Here is a 22,364-nt window from a genome sequence, read left to right as displayed (position 1 = left end):
CAGTAGAGCAGAGGTAAGTGACCTGGGAGTTTGGAAACGTGGGTTTTGTTTTGTTTTTTTGCCTTAGAAGGCATGACCTTGCTCCAGAATCTTAGGTATTTGTGCTGTGACTCTTTATGATGGGTTAAATTGTACCTCCACCTCATCCCCAATTAACAGGTTGAAGTTCTAGCCCGTAACCTCAGAATGTGATCTTATTTGGCAATAGAGGCATTGCAGATGTAATTACTTAAGATGAGGTCATAGTGGATTAGGGTGGGTCCCTCATCTAATGACTGGTATCCTTATAAAAAAGGGAAGTCTAGAGATAGTACACAGGGAGAATGCCAAATGAAGATGAGGGTGAAGACTGGGAAAATGCTTCTTACGATGCCAAGGAATGCAAAATATATCCAGCAGATCCCCAGAAACTAGGAGAGAGGCATGGACAGATTCCTTCTCACAGCCTCAATAGGAACCACACCTTAATTTCTGACTTCTAGCCTCCAGACTGTGAATCAACAGATTTCTGTTGTTTAAGCCACCCAGTTTGTGGTACTTTGTTATAGGAGCCCTAGCACACGAATGCACACTCTTATTGGGGTTTGCCAGCAACTCCATACAGCACCTGTATCCATCAAGGATATTTCTGGAACCACTGAATTTGCAAGTAAGCTTGCACTGTTGCTTGGATTTACTATAGAGCGCTCTCTTGCCCCAATAAAAAGTGGAAGCTGGCCGGGCATGGTGGCTCACGCCTGTAATCCCAGCACTTTCGGAGGCCGAGGTGGGTGGATTGCTTGAGGTCAGGAGTTCAAGATCAGCTTGGCTAACATGGTGAAACCCCTCCACTACTAAAATACAAAAATGCTAGGCGTGGTGGCGGGCGCCTGTAATCCCAGCTACTAGGGAGGCTGAGGCAGGAGAATTGCTTGAATCCAGAAAGCAGAGGTTGCAGTGAGCCGAGATCACGGCACTGTACTCCAGCCTGGGCTACAGAGCAAGACTCCGTGTCAAGAAAAAAAAAATAGTAATAAATAAAAAGTGGAAGCCTTTTAGGTCACCTAATACATGTGTTGGAACAGTTTTCTCAGGTGCAGAATATGCTACCTCCCAAATCCAAAGGGGCCCACCAGGACCTGTACCAATTTTTTTGGGATTAGAGGGTGCAAGGTGGAACAACTTTCTTTTACCTTTGGGTGATGTCCCCAAACCACTGGGCCCCACCAAAACTTCATCCATTTGATAAGTGCCCATATCTTCAGGTTTCTGTACTGCCTTAGTAAGAAGTCTTACTAGGATATCTATGACCCTTGTCACTTGCTGCTCACTGGGTAGTATTAGCATTTGTCATCAATATATGGACCATCATGATGGTTGGGTAAAGTTCCTGCGGACTACACTGTGACAGAGAACAGGTCTCAGGATCCCACCCTCTCCCTGTATGACCCACGACTTTGACTCAGGGGACCTGCCGAGTCTGCACAATTGGTCTCCTTTACATTACTGTCACTGTTACAAACAGATCCTCGGCCTAATTTTCAGCTTAGCTAGATGCAGAATTACCTTAGTAATTTATAAAAAATCAGCTATTGTATGTATCTAGATCTATTTCTGGACTTTTTCTTTAAGAAATTCAACCTCATATTTCTGGACTTTCTGTTCTGCTCTGTTGATCTATTTGTCTCTATGCTGATACCATACCATCCTGATTACTGTACCTTTAGGAAAAAATCTTAAAAAAATACAAGTATTCCAATTTTATTCTTTTTCAAAATTGTTTTGGCAATCCTAAATCCTTAGCATTACTATATAAACTTTAGAATCAGTTTGTTAATTTGCACTAAAAAAAACAAAACAGGCTAGGTGCGGTGGCTCACGCCTGTAATCCCAGCACTTTGGGAGGCCAAGATGGGCGGATCACCTGAGGTCAGGAGTTTGAGACCAGCCTGGCCAACATGGTGAAACCCCATCTCTACTAAAAACACAAAAATTAGCTAGGTGTGGTGGCGCCCACCTGTAATCCCATCTACTCTGGAGGCCGAGGCAGGGAAATTGCTTGAACCCGGGAGCTGGAGGTTGCAGTGAGCTGAGATCACGCCACTGCACTCCAGCCTGGGCGACAGAGCAAGACTCTGTCTCAACAACAACAAAAAGACAAAAAAGAAAAAAGGTAACAATTTTTTGAGTTGTTTCCACCTCTGTCATCTGGCAAACTGTTAAAAGAAAATTTTGCTCAAAAGCAAAATAGCAGCTGCTGTTTCTTAACACTTTGTTATGTTTTGATGAGTACTGGTGGGAAGTGGCCTCTTTAAGTGGGTGCCTTCTGTGGTCCTCTCACTGGAGCCAATTGCCTGAGTCAGCTAAAACTTGGACGCGACGTGCCTCAGTGCCATAGCTCACTCACCTTTGCTGCTGAAATGGTTTCCCATCACATTGCTAATAGGTACAACCTGTGAAGGGTTCTAGGTGGGCAAATGGCAACTCAGGAAGAACTCCAAACCTTTAGCTCTCCTAGGATATTAAAATAGCCGTTATGAAGAGGAGGAAGTACTGTGTCATCTATTGTCCTGGGGACCTGTCAATAGGAACAATAGACAGACATCACCAGGGGTGTATTTCTGTTCAACACAAGGAAAAGTTTCTAACTGGAGCTGTCCAGCATGAAATGGACTAAGCAGTGCATTTTCTTTCTCTGATCCTGACTCCACTGTGACGGGTACTGCAGACTAGAGAGATTGTGTCCTAGTATGAATTTAGGTTGGATCAATGATACTTAGGGATAAAGAGAGGAAAGGAATATCACAATCTCCAAGAAGCTGATACATTTTGAAAAAATATATAAAATGCCACACTTCAGTTTTCTTGTGTTTAATTTGAAACGTCAAGTAACATTAAAGAACAGCATTTGATTTGCTTAAACAAAGTAGTAATAGCTGAAGTTCCTTCCAAATCACTTTTCTGATTCTCTAAGAGGCTTGCCTAGGCCTTGCAGATCTAGCTTCACCTACAAGACATATTCTGTAAGGATCCAGGTTCAGCAAGGTGTCAGAATGTCCTAAGGGTTTCTGTCCCGGCGCTCTGCCTGTCCCGCTCGTGCACCATGCTTTTGCCTATCCCTGTTTCTGCATAGATTTTAGTCTTCCCACCAGGGACGCAACTGTCACTTTCCTCCGTCTCTCTCGGTTCCATTCCAATCTGCTCATCTCCCCTCCCGTCCCCGCTTTCCCCAAGGACCTACTGAGATTTCGATCCCACAACTTAGTGGGTCCCATCTCACCCAGGCCCCGCAATCCTCGCCTTCTACTTGTCAGCGTTGTACTACACTCTGAGCAGGCACCCCTGTGCTACTCACGGAAGCGGGACCATTAGGTCGGCCATTCCTCCTCACCCCACGACACGCACCCACTGGGTCGGGCCGCCTCCTTGCAGGAAGTCTCAAGGATGGGCTGGCGTCAGGGAGGGGCCCCGGGGGCGCTTTCCCAACATTGGTCGCAGTCATTGTTGGTATAACGGCTAGAGACGCCCAGTGAGTTAGCATGGAGGGCGGTGGGACCGGAAAAAGACGTGGAAAAGCTGCGAAAACGAGCCTTCGAATCATGGACGCGCGGGCCCGGCTCCTCCTCCGAGTTCCTTATCCGGGGCCGTCACTCACATCCGGGGCCCTCACTCACATCCGGGACCCTCATCCGGGGCTCTCACCCACATCCGGGACCCTCATGCCGGGGCGGAGGAGGGGGGGCCCTCATTCGGCACCCTGCACTCCGTCGCCGGAAGTGCCACCGAGAAGCGCCGGCCTCGGGGCTGTCTACAGCGGCCCGGGAGAGGCTGTGGTAGCCCCGAGCGCGAGTGTGTAGGTGACAGGACAGCGGCCAGGCCCGCCCCTCCCCTCGGTGAGTACCCGGAAGCCGTTCTGGGGTCGCAGCGGGGTGGCAGCTTGTTTTGCCTTCAAGGGAGTAGAAGGAGGCGGCGTCCGGCCGCGGCCGACGGTAGTTCGCTTCCCCGAGAGTGCGCGGAGGCCCGGGTGCGAGGAGGGCCTGTTTCTTTTCAGCCCTGGTTCATTCACCTTGCGGACCGAGGGCCCCGCCGTCAGGAGCCGGCGACCGTGCCCTGGTGCGAGCTGGTCGGTATGTCCCCACTGGTCCTTTTGGGACTTTGCCTTGGCCTAAAAGGGAAGTGGGAGGAGGGCAGCGCCGGGCAAGGCCTTCTGAGGACCGAGCTGGGAGCCGGGCAGGGGCCCAGGGCGAGGGTGGTGGGAGGGGGACGGCACCCTCATGCGTCCTTGGGCCTGAAGGACGCCGCTCAAACCTGTTCGAACCGCAGCTCTTACCTGCGTTGCTCTCAGGATTCCGGGAAAAGGCTGGTCTGGCTGGTCTGAGTTAGCGAAGGGCCTGACCCCAAAAGTGGAGTTTTATTCCCCAAGCCCGTTTAGTAAATCGGAGTGGGCTGACGGTGTTACCAAGATATTCCTAGGGGACCTGCTGTTTTATTTATTTAAATGAGTTTATTTACGTAAACGCGGGCCTGTCACGGTGGTTCACGCCCGTAATCCCCGCACTTTGGGAGGCCGAAGTGGGAGGATCGCTTGAGGCCAGGCGTTCGAGTCCAGCCTGGGCAACATAGCGAGACTCCCGTCTCTGCTAAAACAAAATTAAAATAAAATGAGCAATCATAACTAGCATTTTTCTCTGGGCACCAACTTGAGCCTCCAAAGACGATTGTAAATTTTAAATATTTTGTTTTATTTATTTGAGGTGGGCTGTTACGCTGTCATACAGGCTGGAGTGCAGTGGCGCAGTCATAGCTCACTGCAGCCTCTACCTCCCAAGCTCAAGCGATTCTCCTGCCTTGGCCTTTGGAGTAGCTGGAACTAAGGCCTGGGCCACCTAATTTTTTTTTTTTTTTTTTTTTTTTTTAGAGACGGGGTTTCACCATGTTGTCCAGGACGGTCTGGAACTCCTGAGCTTAAGGGATCCACCCGTCTGTGCCTCCCAAACTGTTGGGATTACAGGCTTGAGCCACCGCACGTGGCCAATTTTAAATATTTTAAAGTTTCCACAGAAAGCTTTACACTATTAAATTGTACCATGTTAATTTTTTTAATGCCACAAATTCCAAATTAGAGACTCTTCTTTGATTTGGTTCTTAAGTATTTAAAGCTGAAGCATATCCATATTTCTTTTTCTTTTTTTTCTTTTTTTTTTTTTTTTTTTGGGACGGAGTCTCACTGTGTTGCCCAGGTTGGAGTGCAGTGGCGTGATCTTGGCTCACTGCCACGTATGCCTTCTGGATTCAAGCAATTCTCCTGCCTCAGCCTCCTGAATAGCTGGGATTACAGACCCGCACCACCACGCTGGCTAATTTTTGTATTTTTAGTAGAGAAGAAGTTGCACCATGTTGGTCAGGCTGGTCTTGAACTCCTGACCTCAAGTGATCTTCCCGCCTCAGCCTCCCAAAGTGCTGGGATTACAGGCCACTGCGCCTGGCCCCATTTTTCTGTTACTTATTTAGGGTGGTTAATCATTATCAACTAATTTTTATTGAATATCCACAGTGTGTAAGATCCTTTGCAAAGTCCTGACGATATAAAATGATGAAATGCTTTAACTTATTACAGTAATTTCTCTTAATCTTACCTTGCAGTGATGGTCATTGTCCTCCAGAGCAGTGATGGAGGAAATACCAGCCCAGGAAGCAGCAGGGTCACCAAGGGTCCAGTTTCAGTCTTTGGAGACCCAGTCTGAGTGTCTGTTCCCAGAGCCTCAGTTTGTGCAGGAAACCGACATGGAACAGGGACTCACTGGGGGTAAGGCAGAGACAGCACTTCCGTCTGGGAGAGTGGGAGTGTGGAGGGGCTCCCGAGGGGGCTCCTGGGCCTGGTTTGAGAGAGGCCGAGAACTGGAATAAGAACATGGTCCCTAGAGGGAGGAATGAAAGAGGGGGCAGATGTGACTCAGTTCAGTCCTAGTCTGAGCCCCTTTATTAAGGATAGCTCATCTTTCTCAAATAAGCAGAGTGATGGCTACTTACTCGCTGTGGTGGTTTTTCCTTCAGGCAACCTTCACTTCATCCCAGTTCTCACATCCAGAATAATTTCTAAGATATGCTGCTTTTGCCACATCTCACAGTCCTTTCCTGGCTCTCACTTCCTCTTAGGTTCAGGACCTTTCCTTCCCCTGTTCCCTTCACTTAGTTTTTCTTTGCTTTGTCACCTGCCATCCATTCTGTTGTAACTGCAGTGTTTTGTGACTAGACTAAATTTGGTCAAGGAAGCAACCATTTAATTCCTTGGTTGAACACAATGCCTGTATGAATGTATATATACTGTATTTTGACTACGCAGTCACACTTTGCTGCATCGTATAGGTAGGTTGGTCTTTTTCTTCCTTTGTTTTGTAAGAGCTGTGTCTTAGATTGCCTGTGGTTAACTCTAGTGCCTGAAATAACTTGTGTGTCACCCACACAGATCAAGTGCCACAATGTGTAGAGTGCTGTGGGGGATTGTGGGACTGTGGAAAAGATTTCGAGGAAACAGATGACCCTTTCTTGTTCTTGGGGGCCTTACACACTGGTTGAGACAGCACCCATTCACAAGAGAAACGCTGATCAAGTGTCTAGAACAGTGCCTGGAAAGGGTCAGAAGTCTGCTAAATAACCCTAGCCCAGGACAAGTCCCCACAAGTCTTTATGCTTTGCTTTGCCCATCTGCAAAACAGGTATAGTCTTACTCTTCTGTAAGAGGACTGTCATGTGATGAAGATAAAGTGAAATACAAGCTTTCCTAAGAAAATCCTGTATCACAGGTCAAAACACGCATAAGGCATGCAAGTACTGAGATGAAGTAGAGTAGACACACCCAATACCTGAAAAATGTTCATTGGTTTTACTAGAGTATTGAGGAGGGTCCTGCTGACACCCCTTGGGCTGGAGAGGCCTCCTCTGAAAGGGAGCCCTGGGAAAGGGCTGCTCTCACTCTTCACTCCTTTCTCCTCCCTCAGCTCCACCTGTTCCTCAGGTGCCTGCTCTTCCCCGTGAGGGAAGCCCAGGAGACCAGGCAGCTGCGCTCTTGACAGCCAGGTACCAGGTGAGCTGAGGAACCCTCTGCTTTTCCTCAGGGACTATTGCTACTGATGGAGTGTGGCCTCTCTCTCATCCCATCTGTAGACCTTGCCTGGAATTTTTTTCAATAGCAGACTCCAGTTTGGGAATTGATCCTCTTCGGAGACCTGGACTTCACATAAACCAACTTCCCATCTCCCCAGTGCCATGAGCAAACTCTGTTTTCTCTTTGTCCGTGGTTGTGTGATGGGTGCTTATTAGATGTTTAAGCGTTATGGGCTTTATTCCGTAGGTTCTAATCTGTTCTCCCTCCTCCTCAACGTAAGTACACACTGGATACCCTCTCTATGATCTTCATTCTCTGGCCATGGTGCTACAGTGTTCTCATTCCTCAGAGCAGCCAGGATGTGTTATTTCAGGAGTTTGTGACATTCGAGGATGTGGCTGTGCACCTTACTCGAGAGGAATGGGGATACCTGGACCCTGTTCAGAGGGACCTCTACAGAGAAGTGATGTTAGAGAATTATGGGAACGTGGTCTCACTGGGTAAGGACTTCCTTATTATTCGGTTTATCTATTTGAATTTCTTTACTTTCTTGTTTCTTCCTAAGTATAAGGTCTCTGAGAAAGTCTGTAGAGTGTGGCTTAGATTCCAGGTCTTAGAACCTCTGAATCCTTGTCTTTCACATCATCTTCTCCAGGAGGGGTAATTAAGGTTTGTTTGGGGGTGCCAAGAGGAGACATTCTCCTCCTTATCCCCAGTTCATGTTTATGGCCATTGTGGGGCATCTTTTCCCTTTTAGCAAAGGGAAACTTTCTTGTGCTTTGCTTGATTTCTCACCCTTCTTTTCTTTTCCATTTTTGTAGGAGAGACCCCAGGGTGGCCTCCCAACCTCCAACCAGACACTTTCCTCTTTGTTATCTCAGTGTCCCTGTATTAGAGAATTGAAGAATTTCCCATTTTTCTAGGAAAAAGAAATGCCGTTTAAAAAGACAAGCTAAATTCCTTCTTGTTGAGTAGTCCCTCACCCCTTAAGATCCCCAGATGTATCTCCAAGCAGGCAGAACTTGAGATGTCATTTGAAGGCATGACTCACTGTGAGTACATTTCAGTGAGTCACCCAGAATGGTAATCCCACGTAACCACACCCAGGGCAGCAGAAATCTCAGACGTTTACCCCATGCTGAGGTGGGGTCAATGCTTAACTCATGTCTCTCCTTGTCATTTTGAAAGGTACAGTGGGAAGCTGGGATTAGCCAAGCTGTAGTGCTGCCGGGAAGCATCAGTGGGGTTTGTCGGCAGCTCCCTTGGTGTGAGCTTTCCTTTCTCTTTAGTTTATTTTTTATATTATATTATATTTTTTATTTTATTTTATTTTTAGATGGAGTTTCACTCTTGTTGCCCAGGCTGGAGTGCAGTGGTGCAATCTCAACTCACTACAACCTCTGCCTTCCACGTTCAAGCGATTCTCCTGCCTCAGCCTCCCAAGTAGCTGGGTTTACAGGCATGGGCCACCACGCCCGGCTAATTTTGTATTTTTAGTAGAGACGGGGTTTCACCATGCTGGTCAGGCTGATCTCGAACTCTTGACCTCAAGTGATCCACCTTCCTTGGCCTCCCAAAGTGCTGGAATTACAGGCATGAGCCACCGCACCCAGCCTCCTTTTTCTTTAGTTTCTTGCTTGCTTCTGCACTCTTCTTTTTGTGTGTGTAAATACTGAATCATGCATTTTATTTTCTTTTTTTTTTTTCCGTTGGCTTTGTCTATGCTGGTGGCATCCAGGGCATTGCTTTGTCTCCCTGATTATGCTCAGGATTCAAGGTCTTCTTATCTGTGGGGAGGCAGCCTGCCCACTGGGACGGTTTTTAGTGTGTTTTCCATTCCTGGCTCTTTAATCTTTGTAGGCATACTTCTCCGCCTTCCCACCACCCGGATTCATAGTGTGAATTCCTGCCCGGCCCTGAGTCATACCCAGGCAAGTGCTTTCTCTGGAGAAACACTTGCCGTCCTTACAGCAGGAATCTCCAAGAGATGGCCCAAGTATCGGCTTCCCATCGATATTGCTCGTCCCTGCTCGGAAACTCCTTTTCCACGATTGTGAGATATTAAAATTGACTGATGGAATAGAAGCTCCCCAGGATGCCACCACTGTGTAAAATCGCAGCTCCTCAAATTACCTCTGTTTAATTTCAAATGTTAGGGTCCAAGGAAGCCCTCTGTTGCAACCAGATGTGTTTTGAACCCAGTTCATTCAGCAACCATGGTTGGTGGTCATCATCTACTTGTATTGTGAAAAACCAGAAATTCCAAATTCAGCTCTTCAGTTATGGTCTTTTCATATTATTTTAGAATGTGAAACTTATGCTGTGTGCCCCTCCTTTTATGTGGCGAACACAACCTGCCCCGTATGGTGCCTAACTCTCCTGTGAACCCTGGGCTTCCCTCATGTTTAACATTCTGGTTTCCTCCTTCCTTGAAGTCCCTGTGGCCCTCTTCAAGGTCCTACCTTCCTCCCCTTTATTCTTTGTGGTTCTGTACAGATTGATGGATTTATATTGCCTTTCCTGATTAAGTGTTCCTTACTCTGTCCTTGATGGAGGGGAGAAGGGAGGGCAAAGAAGTTAAATTTATTTCAGGGCATCAAATTGAATATCTACTTAATAACTTTGTAAACTGTAAAGTGACATACATATAATTGTAAAGTACTGTTAATTTTATCTAATAATTACAGAGTTTCCAACAGTTAACCTGTCTACTTTTTGGAGTAAAGAAACTTTGTAGCAGTTTAATGCAGTCTAATAGCATAGTATGCTATAGACTGAACTTTTTCCCATTTCCTCTCTTATCTCTGCACTGCACACTTGACATGCAGTCGACATGCATACACACTTTTACACATACAAGAGACACACGCACGGTGCAAGAAAGCCTTCTACTCATCTTGCTTTTGTGATCAAGTTAGCAGCATCTCCTTAGCAGTTATTTTTACAATCCTTGGGAAATCATTTTCATATTTTTGGGTTCAGCAGACTTCATCTGAAAATTAACCCATTTATGCCTAGTGTTCCATTATTGGAACACTAAGTTTGTGGGAATTATTTATGTCCTGCTGCTCAAGGTCATCGCCAAGGTCTGATTTTTAACAAAAATTGCAACCTCCAGCATAACTGGGTTAAGTTTATACATTTATTAATTTAACTTTTTAGGGTTGTAAGGCTTTTTTTTTTTTTTTGAGACGGAGTCTTGCTCTGTTGCCCAGGCTGGAGTGCAGTGGCACCATCTCTGCTCACTGCAAGCTCCGCCTCCCGGGTTCATGCCATTCTCCTGCCTCAGCCTCCCAAGTAGCTGGGACTACAGATGCTCGCCACCATGCCTGGCTAATCTTTTTGTATTTTTAGTAGAGACGGGGTTTCACTGTGTTAGCCAGGATGGTCTCAATCTCCTGACCTCGTGATCTGCCCTCGTCAGCCTCCCAAAGTGCTGGGATTACAGGTGTGAGCTACCGTGCCTGGCCAAGACTTTATAATTCAGTCCTACTTTCCAGTTCACATCATTTTCCCATGGCAGGAACTCCAGATTGTATTTTGTTTTGTTTTGTTTTGTTTTTGAGGCGGAGTCTCGCTCTGTCGCCCAGGCTGGAGTGCAGTGGCGCGATCTCGGCTCACTGCAAGCTCTGCCTCCTGGGCTCACGCCGTTCTCCTGCCTCAGCCTCCCGAGTGGCTGGGACTACAGGCGCCCACCACCATGCCTGGCTAATTTTTTTTGTATTTTTAGTAGAGACGGGGTTTCGCCATCTTAGCCAGGATGGTCTCGATATCCTGACCTCGTGGTCCGCCTGTCTCGGCCTCCCAAAGTGCTGGGATTACAGGTTGTGAGCCACTGCGCCTGGCCTCCAGATTGTATTTGTCACAGACATCAGAACGTTGGTCCTTTGCTTAAGTGCTTCCACTATGCAGCAGTAAATATACAGAGTACAAATAGCTGAGTGAAGAAGTTGGTAGTAAGTAATTTTCGTTACCACATAATTGAAAAAGGAACATACTCCATTGATGATGAATGAACAATTTACCTCTGGGTCACTATCCATAGGGAAGTTACCTGTTACTTAGTGTGGTAGATTAAGACCCAGAAAGGGGGCCGGATTGCTTTTCACATGGGTAAGTGTGGCAGGTGCCCTATTAGATGATGGCCTCAGAAGCATGCTTGTTAAAATTCTAGTTGATATTAACTGGGTCAATAGATTGGGAATGTTTGGCACATACTCTCTGCTTTTTTAACTTGATGTCATGAAGGACTACAGTTATTTTGCACAGAATGTTTTCCATTGTCACAGCTATTTAGTATTTATTGAGCAGCCAATATGTTATTGGGTAGTATATATATGTGTGTGTACACACACACACACACATATGTATATACACACACACAGACATAGGACATTTATGTGTGTGTGTGTGTGTCTGTGTGTGTGTGTATATATATGTAAAAATGATATGTGTATATATCTCATTTAATCCTTACCATAACCCTGTGAGCAGATGACACTGCTCCTATTTTATATCTGAGGAAACTGAGGCTCAGAGAAGTTAAGTGATCTTTGCAGGATCAGTGAGAGGCTTGGGACCCAGATCTGCCTCTGAAGCCCCTGCATTTTTCACTACTTTGTGCCCTTAGGACAATAAGTTCAACTACACATGGAGTTTTTAATATTTTTAGTGAGTTGTGTGTACTCTGATGACAAGAAAAATTCAAAATGCCATGCCAAATTGGACAGACAGGCCAGTATATAGTTTGGGACCAGAAAGGACATGCATTCAAAAAGTAAAACTCTGTAGGGACACATTCCAGTCCACCAGGTATCTACAAAAGAATGATATTGCTAAGGAGAGATATTATTTGTGTATTAAGGACCAGGAAGAAAAGCGTGAAGCTTTTAGATGGCTAAAAGCATAGCCGTAGTAAAAGCAGCAAACCATATGATAAAGCAAATTTTAAATATTATTATTATTATTTTTGAGGCAGGGTCCCCTCTTGTTGCCCAGGCTAGAATACAGTGGCATGATAACAGCTCACTGCAGCCTGGACTTCCCTCCAGGCTCAGGTGATCCTCCTACCTCAGCCTTCTGGGTAGCTGGGACTATAGGCCTGTACCATCATGCTAATTTTTTTCTATTTTTAGTAAAGAAGGTGTTTCGCTATGTTACCCAGGCTGTTGAACTCCTGGGCTCAAGTGATCTGCCTGCCTCAGCTCTCCAGAGTCCTGGGATTACACATGTGAGCCAACACCATGCTCAGCTTTAACTGTTATTTTTGAAGACCAGATTAAAATAAATTTTATTAGAAAACTCTCAAGATTTAAATAAAATAAATTTTTTTTTGGAGACAGAGTCTTGCTCTGTCGCTCAGGCTGGAGTGTGGTGGCACAATGTCAGCTCACTGCAACCTCCGCCTCTCAGGCCCAAGCCATTCTTGTGCCTCAGCCTCCAGAGTAGCTGGGACTACAGGCATGCACCACCATACCCAGCTAATTTTTGTATTTTTAGTAGAGATGGGGTTTTGCCATGTTGGCCAGGCTGGTCTTGAACTCTTGGCCTCATGTGATCCACATCCAGCCTTAAAATCAAAAGGTTTTAATAACTTAATTTTAAATGGAAAAAATGTAAAGCAAGTGCATGTTTTGAAAGCATAGAGTCGGCCAGGCGCTGTGGCTCACGCATGTAATCCCAGCACTTTGGGAGGCCAAGGCAGGCGGATCACCTGAGATTGGGAGTTCGAGACCAGCCTGACCAACATGGAGAAACCCCGTCTCTACTAAAAATACAAAATTAGCTGGGCATGGTGGCGCATGCCAGTAATCTCAGCTACTCTGGAGGCTGAGGCCGGAGAATCACTTGAACCCAGGAGGTGGAGTGGAGGTGAGCCGAGATCGTGCCATTGCACTCCAGCCTGGGTGACAGACAGAGTGCAACTCCGTCTCAAAAAAAAAAAAAAAAAAAGCATTCACGTCAGTGTCAAGAGAACCTGCTACTAATGCTTTCTTTGATAGGCAGTATGATAGGTTGGAAAGAATATAAACTGGGATCAAGCTTGGGTTCCACTTACCAGCTGTAGTATGTTGAGCAAATTATTTAATCTGACACTCATTTTCTTGGTTTATAAAACATGAAAAATAATGTCTACCTTCTGGGTACAGGATTGAATTAGATTATGCATATAAGTACCTGGCTTGTGTCGGGTGCGGTGGCTCACGCCTGTAATCCAGCACTTTGGGAGGGTGAGGTGGGCGGATCACAAGGTCAGGAGTTCGAGACCAGCCTGACCAACATGGTGAAACCCCGTCTCTACTAAAAATACAAAAATTAGCAGGGCATGGTGGTACATGCCTGTGATTGCAGCTACCCAGGAGGCTGAGGCTGGAGAATCGCTTGAACCCGGGAGGTGGAGGTTGCAGTGAGCCAAGATCATGCCGTTGCACTCCAGCCTGGGCGACAGAGCGAGACTCCATACCCCTCGGCCAAAAAAAATAAAAAATAAAAAAAAAAATTAAGTACCTGCCTTGTGCTAGTTACTTTAATATTTTGGAAAGAATAGCAAGCGATATGAGCTATAGCCCAGATTTTTTAATACAAATAAAAATTTCAGGAGTGTGTTCAAATTATTTATTTATAGTGGAGTTTCCTCAAATTTGTTATTGTTTGGACTATTGCCTAGGGATTTGGATTTTTTTTTGTTTTTTTATTTTTTGAAACGGAGTCTCGCTCTGTCGCCCAGGCTGGAGTATAGTGGCGTGATCTCGGCTCACTGCAACCTCTGCCTCCCGGGTTCAAGCGATTCTCCTTCCTCAGTCTCCCGAGTGGCTGGGACTACAGGCACCCACCATCACGCCCGGCTAATTTTTGGTATTTTTAGTAGAGACAGGGTTTCACCATGTTAGCCAGGATGGTCTCGATCTCCTGACCTTGTGATCCGCCTGCCTTGGCCTCCCAAAGTGCTAGGATTACAGGCGCGAGCCACCGTGCCTGGCTGGGGTTTGGATTTTTATTGTAAAGGATTTCCATTTCCTTGATAATAAATCATCTTTTAGATCCCTTTTAATTTTTAATTTTAATTTTTTGTAGAGATGGAGTCTCACTATGTTCCCCAAGCAGGTCTCAAATTCCTGAGCTCATGAGATCCTCCTGCCTTGGCCTCTCAAAGTGCTGGGATTACACGTGTGAGCCACCATGCCTGGTCCATAGATCCTCTTGATTCGTTTGTTGGTTGATTGACTGACTGACTGACTGACAGGATCTCACTCTCACCCAGGCTGGAGTACAGTGGTGTGATCTCGGCTCACTGCAGCCTCGGCCTTCTGAGCTCAAGCGATCATTCTGCCTCTGCCTCCCAAGTAGCTGGGACTGCAGGCGTGTGCCACCATGCCTGGCTAATTTTTGTATTTTTTGTAGAGGTGGGATCTCACTATGTTGCCCAGGCTGGTCTCAGACTCTTGGGCTGAAGTGATCTGTCCGTCATGGCCTCCCAAAGTGCTGGGATTACAGGTGTGAGCCTCTGCGCCCAGCCATAGATCCCTTTTAATTAACACTTCTGCGACTCCAATTATTTAGGATCCTGGTTCACCGTATGTTCTTCTAATCACTTTTTCTCTGTTGTTTGTATTTACCTTTTACTTCACTGTCAATATTTTATAAATCATATTAGAAAACTCAAGATTTAAATAAAATCAAAAGGTTTTAATACATTAATTTTAAACAGGAAAAATATAAATAAAGCAAGTGCATATTTTGAAAGCAAAGTTTTGAGTTAAATTTAGGAAATAGGCATTTAGGCTAGTGGCAAGAAAACTTACATGTTCTTTCTGTGTGTAATTTGGAGGAAGGGATGGATTTTGTTCACAATCATTATTTTTTTTCAGGGCTTGTTAGGAGGCAAAATCATAATTTTTTTTTTACTAGCAGATTGTTTAAAGGCTAGGTTCTGAAATAAGACTGTGCAGGTTTGAAAACTAAGCATTACCAGTTATTGTAACCTTGGGCAAGCTACTTAACCACTCTGAATCTTAGTATTGCCATCTGTAAAATGGCTATAATAATAGTTTCTATGTTTTAAATTTATGGTATTAAATGAGTGAAAACCTAGAGAGCTCTTGGCATGGTACTTTGCACCTACCAAGTACTTAGTAAAACTTAATAATATTTTGATGGTACTGGTGATACCCTGTTCTCTCTTCTAAACTGTGATATTGTATCTTTATCTGCTAGGCATTTTCTCTTTTAAAAAAAAATTATTTCAGTAGTTTTGGGGGTACAAGTGGTTTTTTGTTACATGGATGAATTCTAATACATAGTGGTGAATTCTGAGATTTTAGTGCACCTGTCACTGGAATAGTGTACATTGTACCTAATATATAGTTTTTTATCCCTTGTCCCTTCTCCCACACTTTCCCTTCTTAGTCTCTGAAGTCCATTTTATCACTCTGTATGCCTTTGCGTACTCATCTGCTGGGCATTTTCTCTTATACCTTCCTACATTACATTAAACACACATCTAAAATCAAACCCCTCATCCCACATGAAGACCACCTTTTTTGTTGTGCATATGTGTTTTAAGTGTAGATATGGAGTAAGCAGCCAGAATTTCTTTCAGTTACCAAATATCGACAGACACTTTAAATATCTCAGAGTTAAAAGTTGCAAATTATGTTATTGGAATTCTGAGAACAATATTGATTGCTGCTTCATGTTACACTAACTTTACTTTTTAAACTTCTGAAACGATTTCATTTGACAGGGCGGACCTTAATTAAATATATGTCCACAAGGAGAATTGACTCTAAATGTCCCGCAGGATTTCAGAAACACAGTAAATACCTTTCTTCTATCTATTCTGATCTCCTTGCTCATAGGCTCTCACATGGAATCTTTGGGGCAGCTGCCAGTTCTTCATATTTTCCAGCCCCAATGCCCTTTTTATAAAATTCGGTAGCTGTTAATACACTGATACTTGGGCGCACAGAGTTGGCACTCAATAAGTAGCCATTGAGTAAATTAATCAAAAGAATTGCAAGATACAAGATACCTGGTCCCTTCTATCAAAGAGTTTGTAAATCAAGTATGAATGACAATACCTGAAACCACTTAAAAAAAAATCTATGTAAACACCGTTACATGTGACATGTCAGGAGAAGAGGGAACAACTAATAAATTTTGTACACATTCAGTAAATGGAGAAAAAGGTTTTTGGAGATGAGGGGCTTGAGCCAGACCTTGTATGTGTGCTATTAGAAGCTTTCTGGGCTGGACACATTTAAAAACTGCCCTTTGATACTAATAGTATTAAAATTCTGTCTCCTTGGAAGCAGACTGCCTGTTGCTTTAGCTTTAAAAGAGATTTATATCCAAGCATTGCATTATGCAAGCCATAGAAAGACTGTTTTATGTGAAGATGCACTGATTGCACTTCCCTCTCTATATTTTATTGTAGTTAGTTGTTTAGAGCTGTCTCTGTGTAGAGTGTGAGGTCCTCGAGGGAAGGGACCTTCTTGGCCTCTTATCCCCTGCATACTTTGCATAGAGGAGGCACCTCATAAATGTTTATTGAATAAATGCTACACTCCTAATGGGAAAGAATGTGTCATATTACTCTTTGTTTTCTTATGTGTACTGAAACAAATTGTTTCTTGAGATTGGTCCTTAGAATATTTATTCAGTTTTCACTGATTCTCTTGCTACAGGTTAGCTAACCATGCAGCAGGTGCTTGAGTTTCACCTTTCTCCAGTCCAGCAGAATTATATTTTGATGACCTCCATTTTGATACTTGTAGACCAGATCTAATCCGAAGATTAATCTTTAGGTAACAGATGGAGAGTGATAATGATAACTTCTGTGAAGACAAACCCATGCACACATTCTGTTGTCTGAATAATATTTAAATGAAACCTTCTGCTCCCAAGTCATCAACTTGCCCCTTAACACACATCCCTCTAGAGCACAAATCTGAGCTCCTTGTAGATCTTTGCCCTCTTCACTCTCCAGGCCTTCCTAATTAATGTCTTCTCAGAATTGACCTTCTGTCTCTCTTAATCATTAGTTAAAAGAAAAAGTGGCTGATGTAGGACCTGGGGATACATTACCACATCCCATTTCCTTCTCTATGAGCAGGATTTCCAATTTCCAAGCCTGATGGGATCTCCCAGCTGGAACAGGATCTACAGGTCTTTGATCTGGAAACTAAGACTAGAGAAGTCTTAAGAGATGACTGCTCAGGTGAGTAAGGCAGAATCAGATAGAATTAGTAGGGAAGTAAAGTTCAATTGTTGAGCCAAGTTGTAGCTGCTTTGGCACTCAGAATGAAGAGCTCTGTGTGTGTCCTAGCATGGAGAGTTCCTTCCTTTTCCCTTCAGTTAGGTTGACCCTTTCCATTTGTTTAGTATCCGTGCACATGTCATACTAGACCCCAATCAAGTTGCTTATCTAAAATTCTTTCAGCTATTTCCCTATTATTTCCTTACTCTGCTGAACATGTCCGCTGTTTTACCTCACTGCTCCTGTTTATGCCCTTAACTTCTGCTGTTGAGATTTTGTGCCTGTTTTTCAGAGTAAATAAACTTTTCTTGTTCTTGTAGATACTACATTGTTTAGTTTTCTCATCTGAGTTTTCTTTTCCTAAGCACAGGGTACAGATTACATTTGCATTTTCTATTTATATATTGTATCAGATGGAGAGACCAGAGAAGAGAACAAGCTGTTGATTCCTAAGCAGAAAATTTCGGAAGAAGTGCATTCATACAAAGTGAGAGTAGGAAGACTCAAACACGATATTACCCAAGTTCCTGAGACTAGAGAAGTGTATAAGTCTGAGGACAGATTAGAAAGACTTCAGGAAATTCTAAGGAAATTTCTGTACCTGGAGAGAGAGTTTAGGCAAATAACAATCAGCAAGGAAACCTTCACCAGTGAGAAGAACAATGAATGTCATGAACCCGAAAAAAGCTTCAGTCTGGACTCTACTATTGATGCAGATCAGAGAGTTCTTAGAATACAGAATACCGATGACAATGATAAGTATGACATGAGCTTCAACCAGAATTCAGCCACTGGTAAACATGAACACTTAAATCTAACAGAGGATTTTCAGAGTAGTGAATGTAAGGAAAGCTTAATGGATCTCTCCCACCTTAATAAATGGGAGAGCATCCCTAACACTGAGAAATCCTATAAATGTGATGTATGTGGGAAAATTTTCCATCAGAGCTCAGCCCTTACTAGACATCAGAGAATCCATACTAGAGAGAAGCCCTACAAATGTAAAGAATGTGAAAAGTCTTTCAGTCAGAGCTCAAGTCTTAGTCGACATAAAAGAATACACACTAGAGAAAAACCTTACAAATGTGAAGCATCTGATAAATCCTGTGAAGCGTCTGATAAATCCTGTAGTCCAAGCTCAGGCATAATTCAGCATAAGAAAATTCACACCAGAGCCAAATCTTACAAATGTAGCAGTTGTGAAAGAGTCTTCAGTCGTAGTGTCCACCTTACTCAACATCAGAAAATTCACAAAGAGATGCCCTGTAAGTGTACTGTATGTGGCAGTGACTTCTGCCATACTTCATACCTACTTGAACATCAGAGGGTCCATCATGAAGAGAAAGCCTATGAGTATGATGAATATGGGTTGGCCTATATTAAACAACAAGGAATTCATTTCAGAGAAAAGCCCTATACGTGTAATGAATGTGGAAAAGACTTCAGATTGAATTCACATCTTATTCAGCATCAAAGAATTCACACAGGAGAGAAAGCACATGAATGTAATGAATGTGGAAAAGCTTTCAGTCAAACCTCATGCCTTATTCAGCATCACAAAATGCATAGGAAAGAGAAATCATATGAATGTAATGAGTATGAGGGCAGTTTCAGTCATAGCTCAGATCTTATCCTGCAACAAGAAGTCCTCACCAGACAGAAAGCCTTTGATTGTGATGTATGGGAAAAGAACTCCAGTCAGAGAGCACATCTAGTTCAACATCAGAGCATTCATACCAAAGAGAACTCATGAATGTAATGAAGATGGGAAGATATTTATCAAATTCAGGCTTCATTCAGCATCTGAGAGTTCACACCAGGGAGAAATCATGTATGTACTGCATGTGGTAAAGCCTTCAGTCATAGCTCAGCCATTGCTCAGCATCAGATAATTCACACCAGAGAGAAACCCTCTGAATGTGACGAATGAAGAAAAGGTATTAGTGTTAAACTCTTAATCGACTCCTGCAAATCTATACCAGTGAGAAATCTTATAAATGTATTGAATGTGGCAAATTTTTCATGCTATTAGTATTTTCATACCTTAGTCACATTTGGAGAATTCACATGGGAATAAAATTCCATTGCTGCAATGAATGTGAAAAAGCCATCAGTCAAAGAAACTACCTTGTTTAGTATCAAATTCACGCCATGCAAAAAGATTATAAATGTAATAAGCGTGTATGTGTGTGAGGAGATTCAGTCACAACCCAACGCTCATTCAACATCAAAGAATTTATACCTAAGAGAACTTATTTGGGTGTAGTAAATGGCAGATCTTTCAATAGGAGTTTAACTAGTCTTTGTCGTATCAGAATATCCATAGTAGACGAGAATTTGATGTAACGCAAATGGAAAAACTCGACACCACATTTCAGGCTTTACCCAACATCGAAATAATGGAGAGAAAATTGTTGATTATTTGTTTATGAAATTATTAATACATAGTCCCAGTCTTTTTCATTGCACAAAAATCTAGGGTTGACTTGGTAAATGCAGTGACATTTTCTCATGGAGTTCCTTTATTTAATATGTATTCTAAGTAGGTACGTTTATTTTTACTTTTTAATTATAATTTTGATATTAAAAAGAACAGAGATGGGGTCTTGCTTTGTTGCCCAGGCTGGTCTTGAACTCCTGGCCTCAAGTGATCCTCCCACCTGTCCTCCCAAAGTGCTGGGGTTACAGGCGTGTGTCACTGTTCTGGGCCTATTTTATTTATAGAACTCATTTAAGCTGTTTTTATTTTAATATGCCCTATAAACATTTTTATATTTTTTGAAATTGGTTCTTAGTGTTCACAACTTCCATAAGATACTGCTAATGCACCAGTATTAAAACACATCGACATAAGTAGCTCATTTAGCTTTTTCTGCTGTTCTTGGCCCAAGTTCTTTCCAAAACCAACTCTTAGGCCTGCTCTTTACTAGGGATCCTATGTCGTATTGCTTTACAGCCACAACACTTGGATTCCTGTTGATTAACTTCTCCATTCTCTTAAGCACCTTTAGAAGATTTAGAAGTTTCCTAGTTTTAAGCGTTTCACCAGCAAGTATTCCATACCTACTTGATGTTGCTGGTCTGGTGTCTTATTTCCTAAAGTGAAGCATCTTTTTTAAAAAAAGAATTTGATTGACAATATATCCAGTCCAATATAAGTATGAAGGATTCTCTCTCCTGAAATTGTAGCAGGCAGCCAAACATTTTCAAATGATGCCCAAGGTTTTAGCTGTCTTGTGTGCATCCACAGTCTGCGAAGAAGACAGATGATAAGGACATCAGGGAGCCAACAAGACTCCTAATAGCCTCACTACATTCATCCAGTGCCTATTCTGCATGCCTAAGCTTAGAGTTCTTTTATATACCTCTAAGGCCAGCAAAATGCTCAGGTCTGCTCTTGGTAGGATAAACATAAAGAAGATACACAGGCCGGGCATGGTGGCTCACACCTGTAATCCCAGCACTTTGGGAGGCCGAGGCAGGTGGATCACGAGGTCCGGCAATCGAGACCATCGTGGCCAACATGGTGAAACCCCGTCTCTACTAAAAATACAAAAATTAGCCGGGTGTGGTGGCACGCGCCTGTAATCCCAGCTACTCAGGAGGCTGAGGCAGGAGAACTGCTTGAACCTGGGAGGCGGAGGTTGCAGTGAGCCGAGATTGCACCACTGCACTCCAGCCTGGGCGACAGAGCGGGACTCTCTCTCCAAAAAAAAAAAACAAACAAAAACAAAAAACCATACACACACACACATAAATCAGCATCATAAGGGAATGTAGCCTTCCAACAGAGATGATGCTGTTCGTATGTTAATCTCAGAGACAGTATTTCAAGAGAGTGGCAGGTCTGTTCCTGGTAAAATTTTAACCATTAGGATTGCAGATAAATGTTTGAATTCTGCTCCTCCCTCATCAATCCAGGACAGTATTTGAAGTGTGAGGGCTTTGTGTATAGTTGTGTATCCATTACCACATTTTTGTATTTTAATAGTCTACAGGCTATATAAAAGAACATGGGTTTTTGACTGATAAAAGTGATTACAGATGTTGGCTCAAGTTCAGGGCCACCATCATATACCTAACAAGAGTTCATGATTCTTTAGGTAATGTCAAAACATTTTGTATTTTTCCATCTTAAGCTTTATAACATTTTGTGAGTAAGACAAATGTTATTTAAAATTCTTGTTGTCAGTCCAGCAATTGAGGCTTTCATAGTTCAGTGTTATAATATTCAGTAGGGACCCTCAACAAATATATAAAAATATATTGCTCACTCTATAATCCTCCTATGGCTAACCTCTAGGATAGTTCTGCCACTATATTTTACTTCTTTGCCATCAGCCAGAGTAGGATTTCATCAAGGCAAGGTAGGAATCTAAATGAAATTGATATATAAATGAATTGATCTAAATGTAAAAGCAAATGAAAAATGCATGTGTTTTTTCCTATCAAACATGTATACCCTTATGTATAGAGACCAGTAGTCACGTGTGGTGACTGAAACAGGATTATGTAATCCCTAAAAAGCAGAATATGTAAAAATCACATGTATGCGTTTGGTTTAGGAATGTGCTTTTGTACTTCCACTTGAATAAAGGTGTGTTTGGTATTCTGAGAATTTGTTTCAAACAAAATCTGAAGGTCTCAGACAGAAGCATTTGGGAATGTTGGAATCACATCTCTGGCTGCAACTCCTTTCCTCCCTGGAACTTGCATCACAGCAAGAATGGATCACTTTCCTTTGCATTGATACAAAGCTTGCTTTTCCACAGACCTCTGGAACAAAAGCTGAATGTTTGGGACTTAAAGGGGATTTGATTGGGAAGTTGTTGGTATATAAAATAAGACTAAATAGTTCGAGGTTTCAGTAGAACTAGGAATAACTTTTTGTTTGTTTATTTTTTGAGACAGAGTCTCGTTCTGTCACCCAGGCTGGAGTGCAGTAGCGTGATCTCGGCTCACTGCAACCTCCGCCTCCTGGGTTCAAACGATTGTCTTGTGTCAGCCTCCCAAGTAGCTGGG

At 43.3% G+C, this 22,364-nt stretch overlaps 1 protein-coding gene and 1 long non-coding RNA gene across 22 annotated transcripts; one reads left to right on the top strand and one right to left on the bottom strand.

The window, feature by feature from the left end:
- Window positions 1–2,834: 2,834 nt before the first annotated feature.
- On the bottom strand, window positions 2,835–4,491 carry LOC134758931 (uncharacterized). Its single transcript, XR_010134704.1, has 2 exons — window positions 4,310–4,491; window positions 2,835–4,144 (listed from the first exon to the last, which is right to left on the bottom strand). It is a non-coding gene; the product is annotated as an uncharacterized lncRNA (long non-coding RNA).
- ZNF655 (zinc finger protein 655) lies at window positions 3,513–21,960 on the top strand. 21 transcript variants are annotated; one of them, XM_019030957.4, is made up of 7 exons: window positions 3,516–3,872; window positions 4,031–4,106; window positions 5,623–5,785; window positions 6,978–7,063; window positions 7,458–7,584; window positions 17,199–17,303; window positions 17,756–21,960. In XM_019030957.4, the coding sequence occupies exons 3-7, from the start codon at window positions 5,650–5,652 to the stop codon at window positions 19,093–19,095; spliced, it is 1,794 nt and encodes a 597-aa protein (XP_018886502.1). In that variant the 5' UTR covers window positions 3,516–3,872; window positions 4,031–4,106; window positions 5,623–5,649; the 3' UTR covers window positions 19,096–21,960. The 21 variants fall into 21 exon arrangements, with proteins under 21 accessions (XP_063564701.1, XP_055249120.1, XP_004045900.1 ...); XM_063708631.1 differs by lacking the exons at window positions 17,199–17,303; window positions 17,756–21,960 and adding an exon at window positions 8,945–9,787 and having other exon boundaries at window positions 3,513–3,872; window positions 4,031–4,102; XM_055393145.2 differs by lacking the exons at window positions 17,199–17,303; window positions 17,756–21,960 and adding an exon at window positions 8,945–9,787 and having other exon boundaries at window positions 3,513–3,872.
- Window positions 21,961–22,364: the final 404 nt, after the last annotated feature.

Source organism: Gorilla gorilla, chromosome 6 (assembly GCF_029281585.2).
Source record: "Gorilla gorilla gorilla isolate KB3781 chromosome 6, NHGRI_mGorGor1-v2.1_pri, whole genome shotgun sequence".
In the NCBI taxonomy this organism is placed as follows: domain Eukaryota; kingdom Metazoa; phylum Chordata; class Mammalia; order Primates; family Hominidae; genus Gorilla; species Gorilla gorilla.
This window is presented reverse-complemented; position numbering and strand designations above follow the sequence as displayed.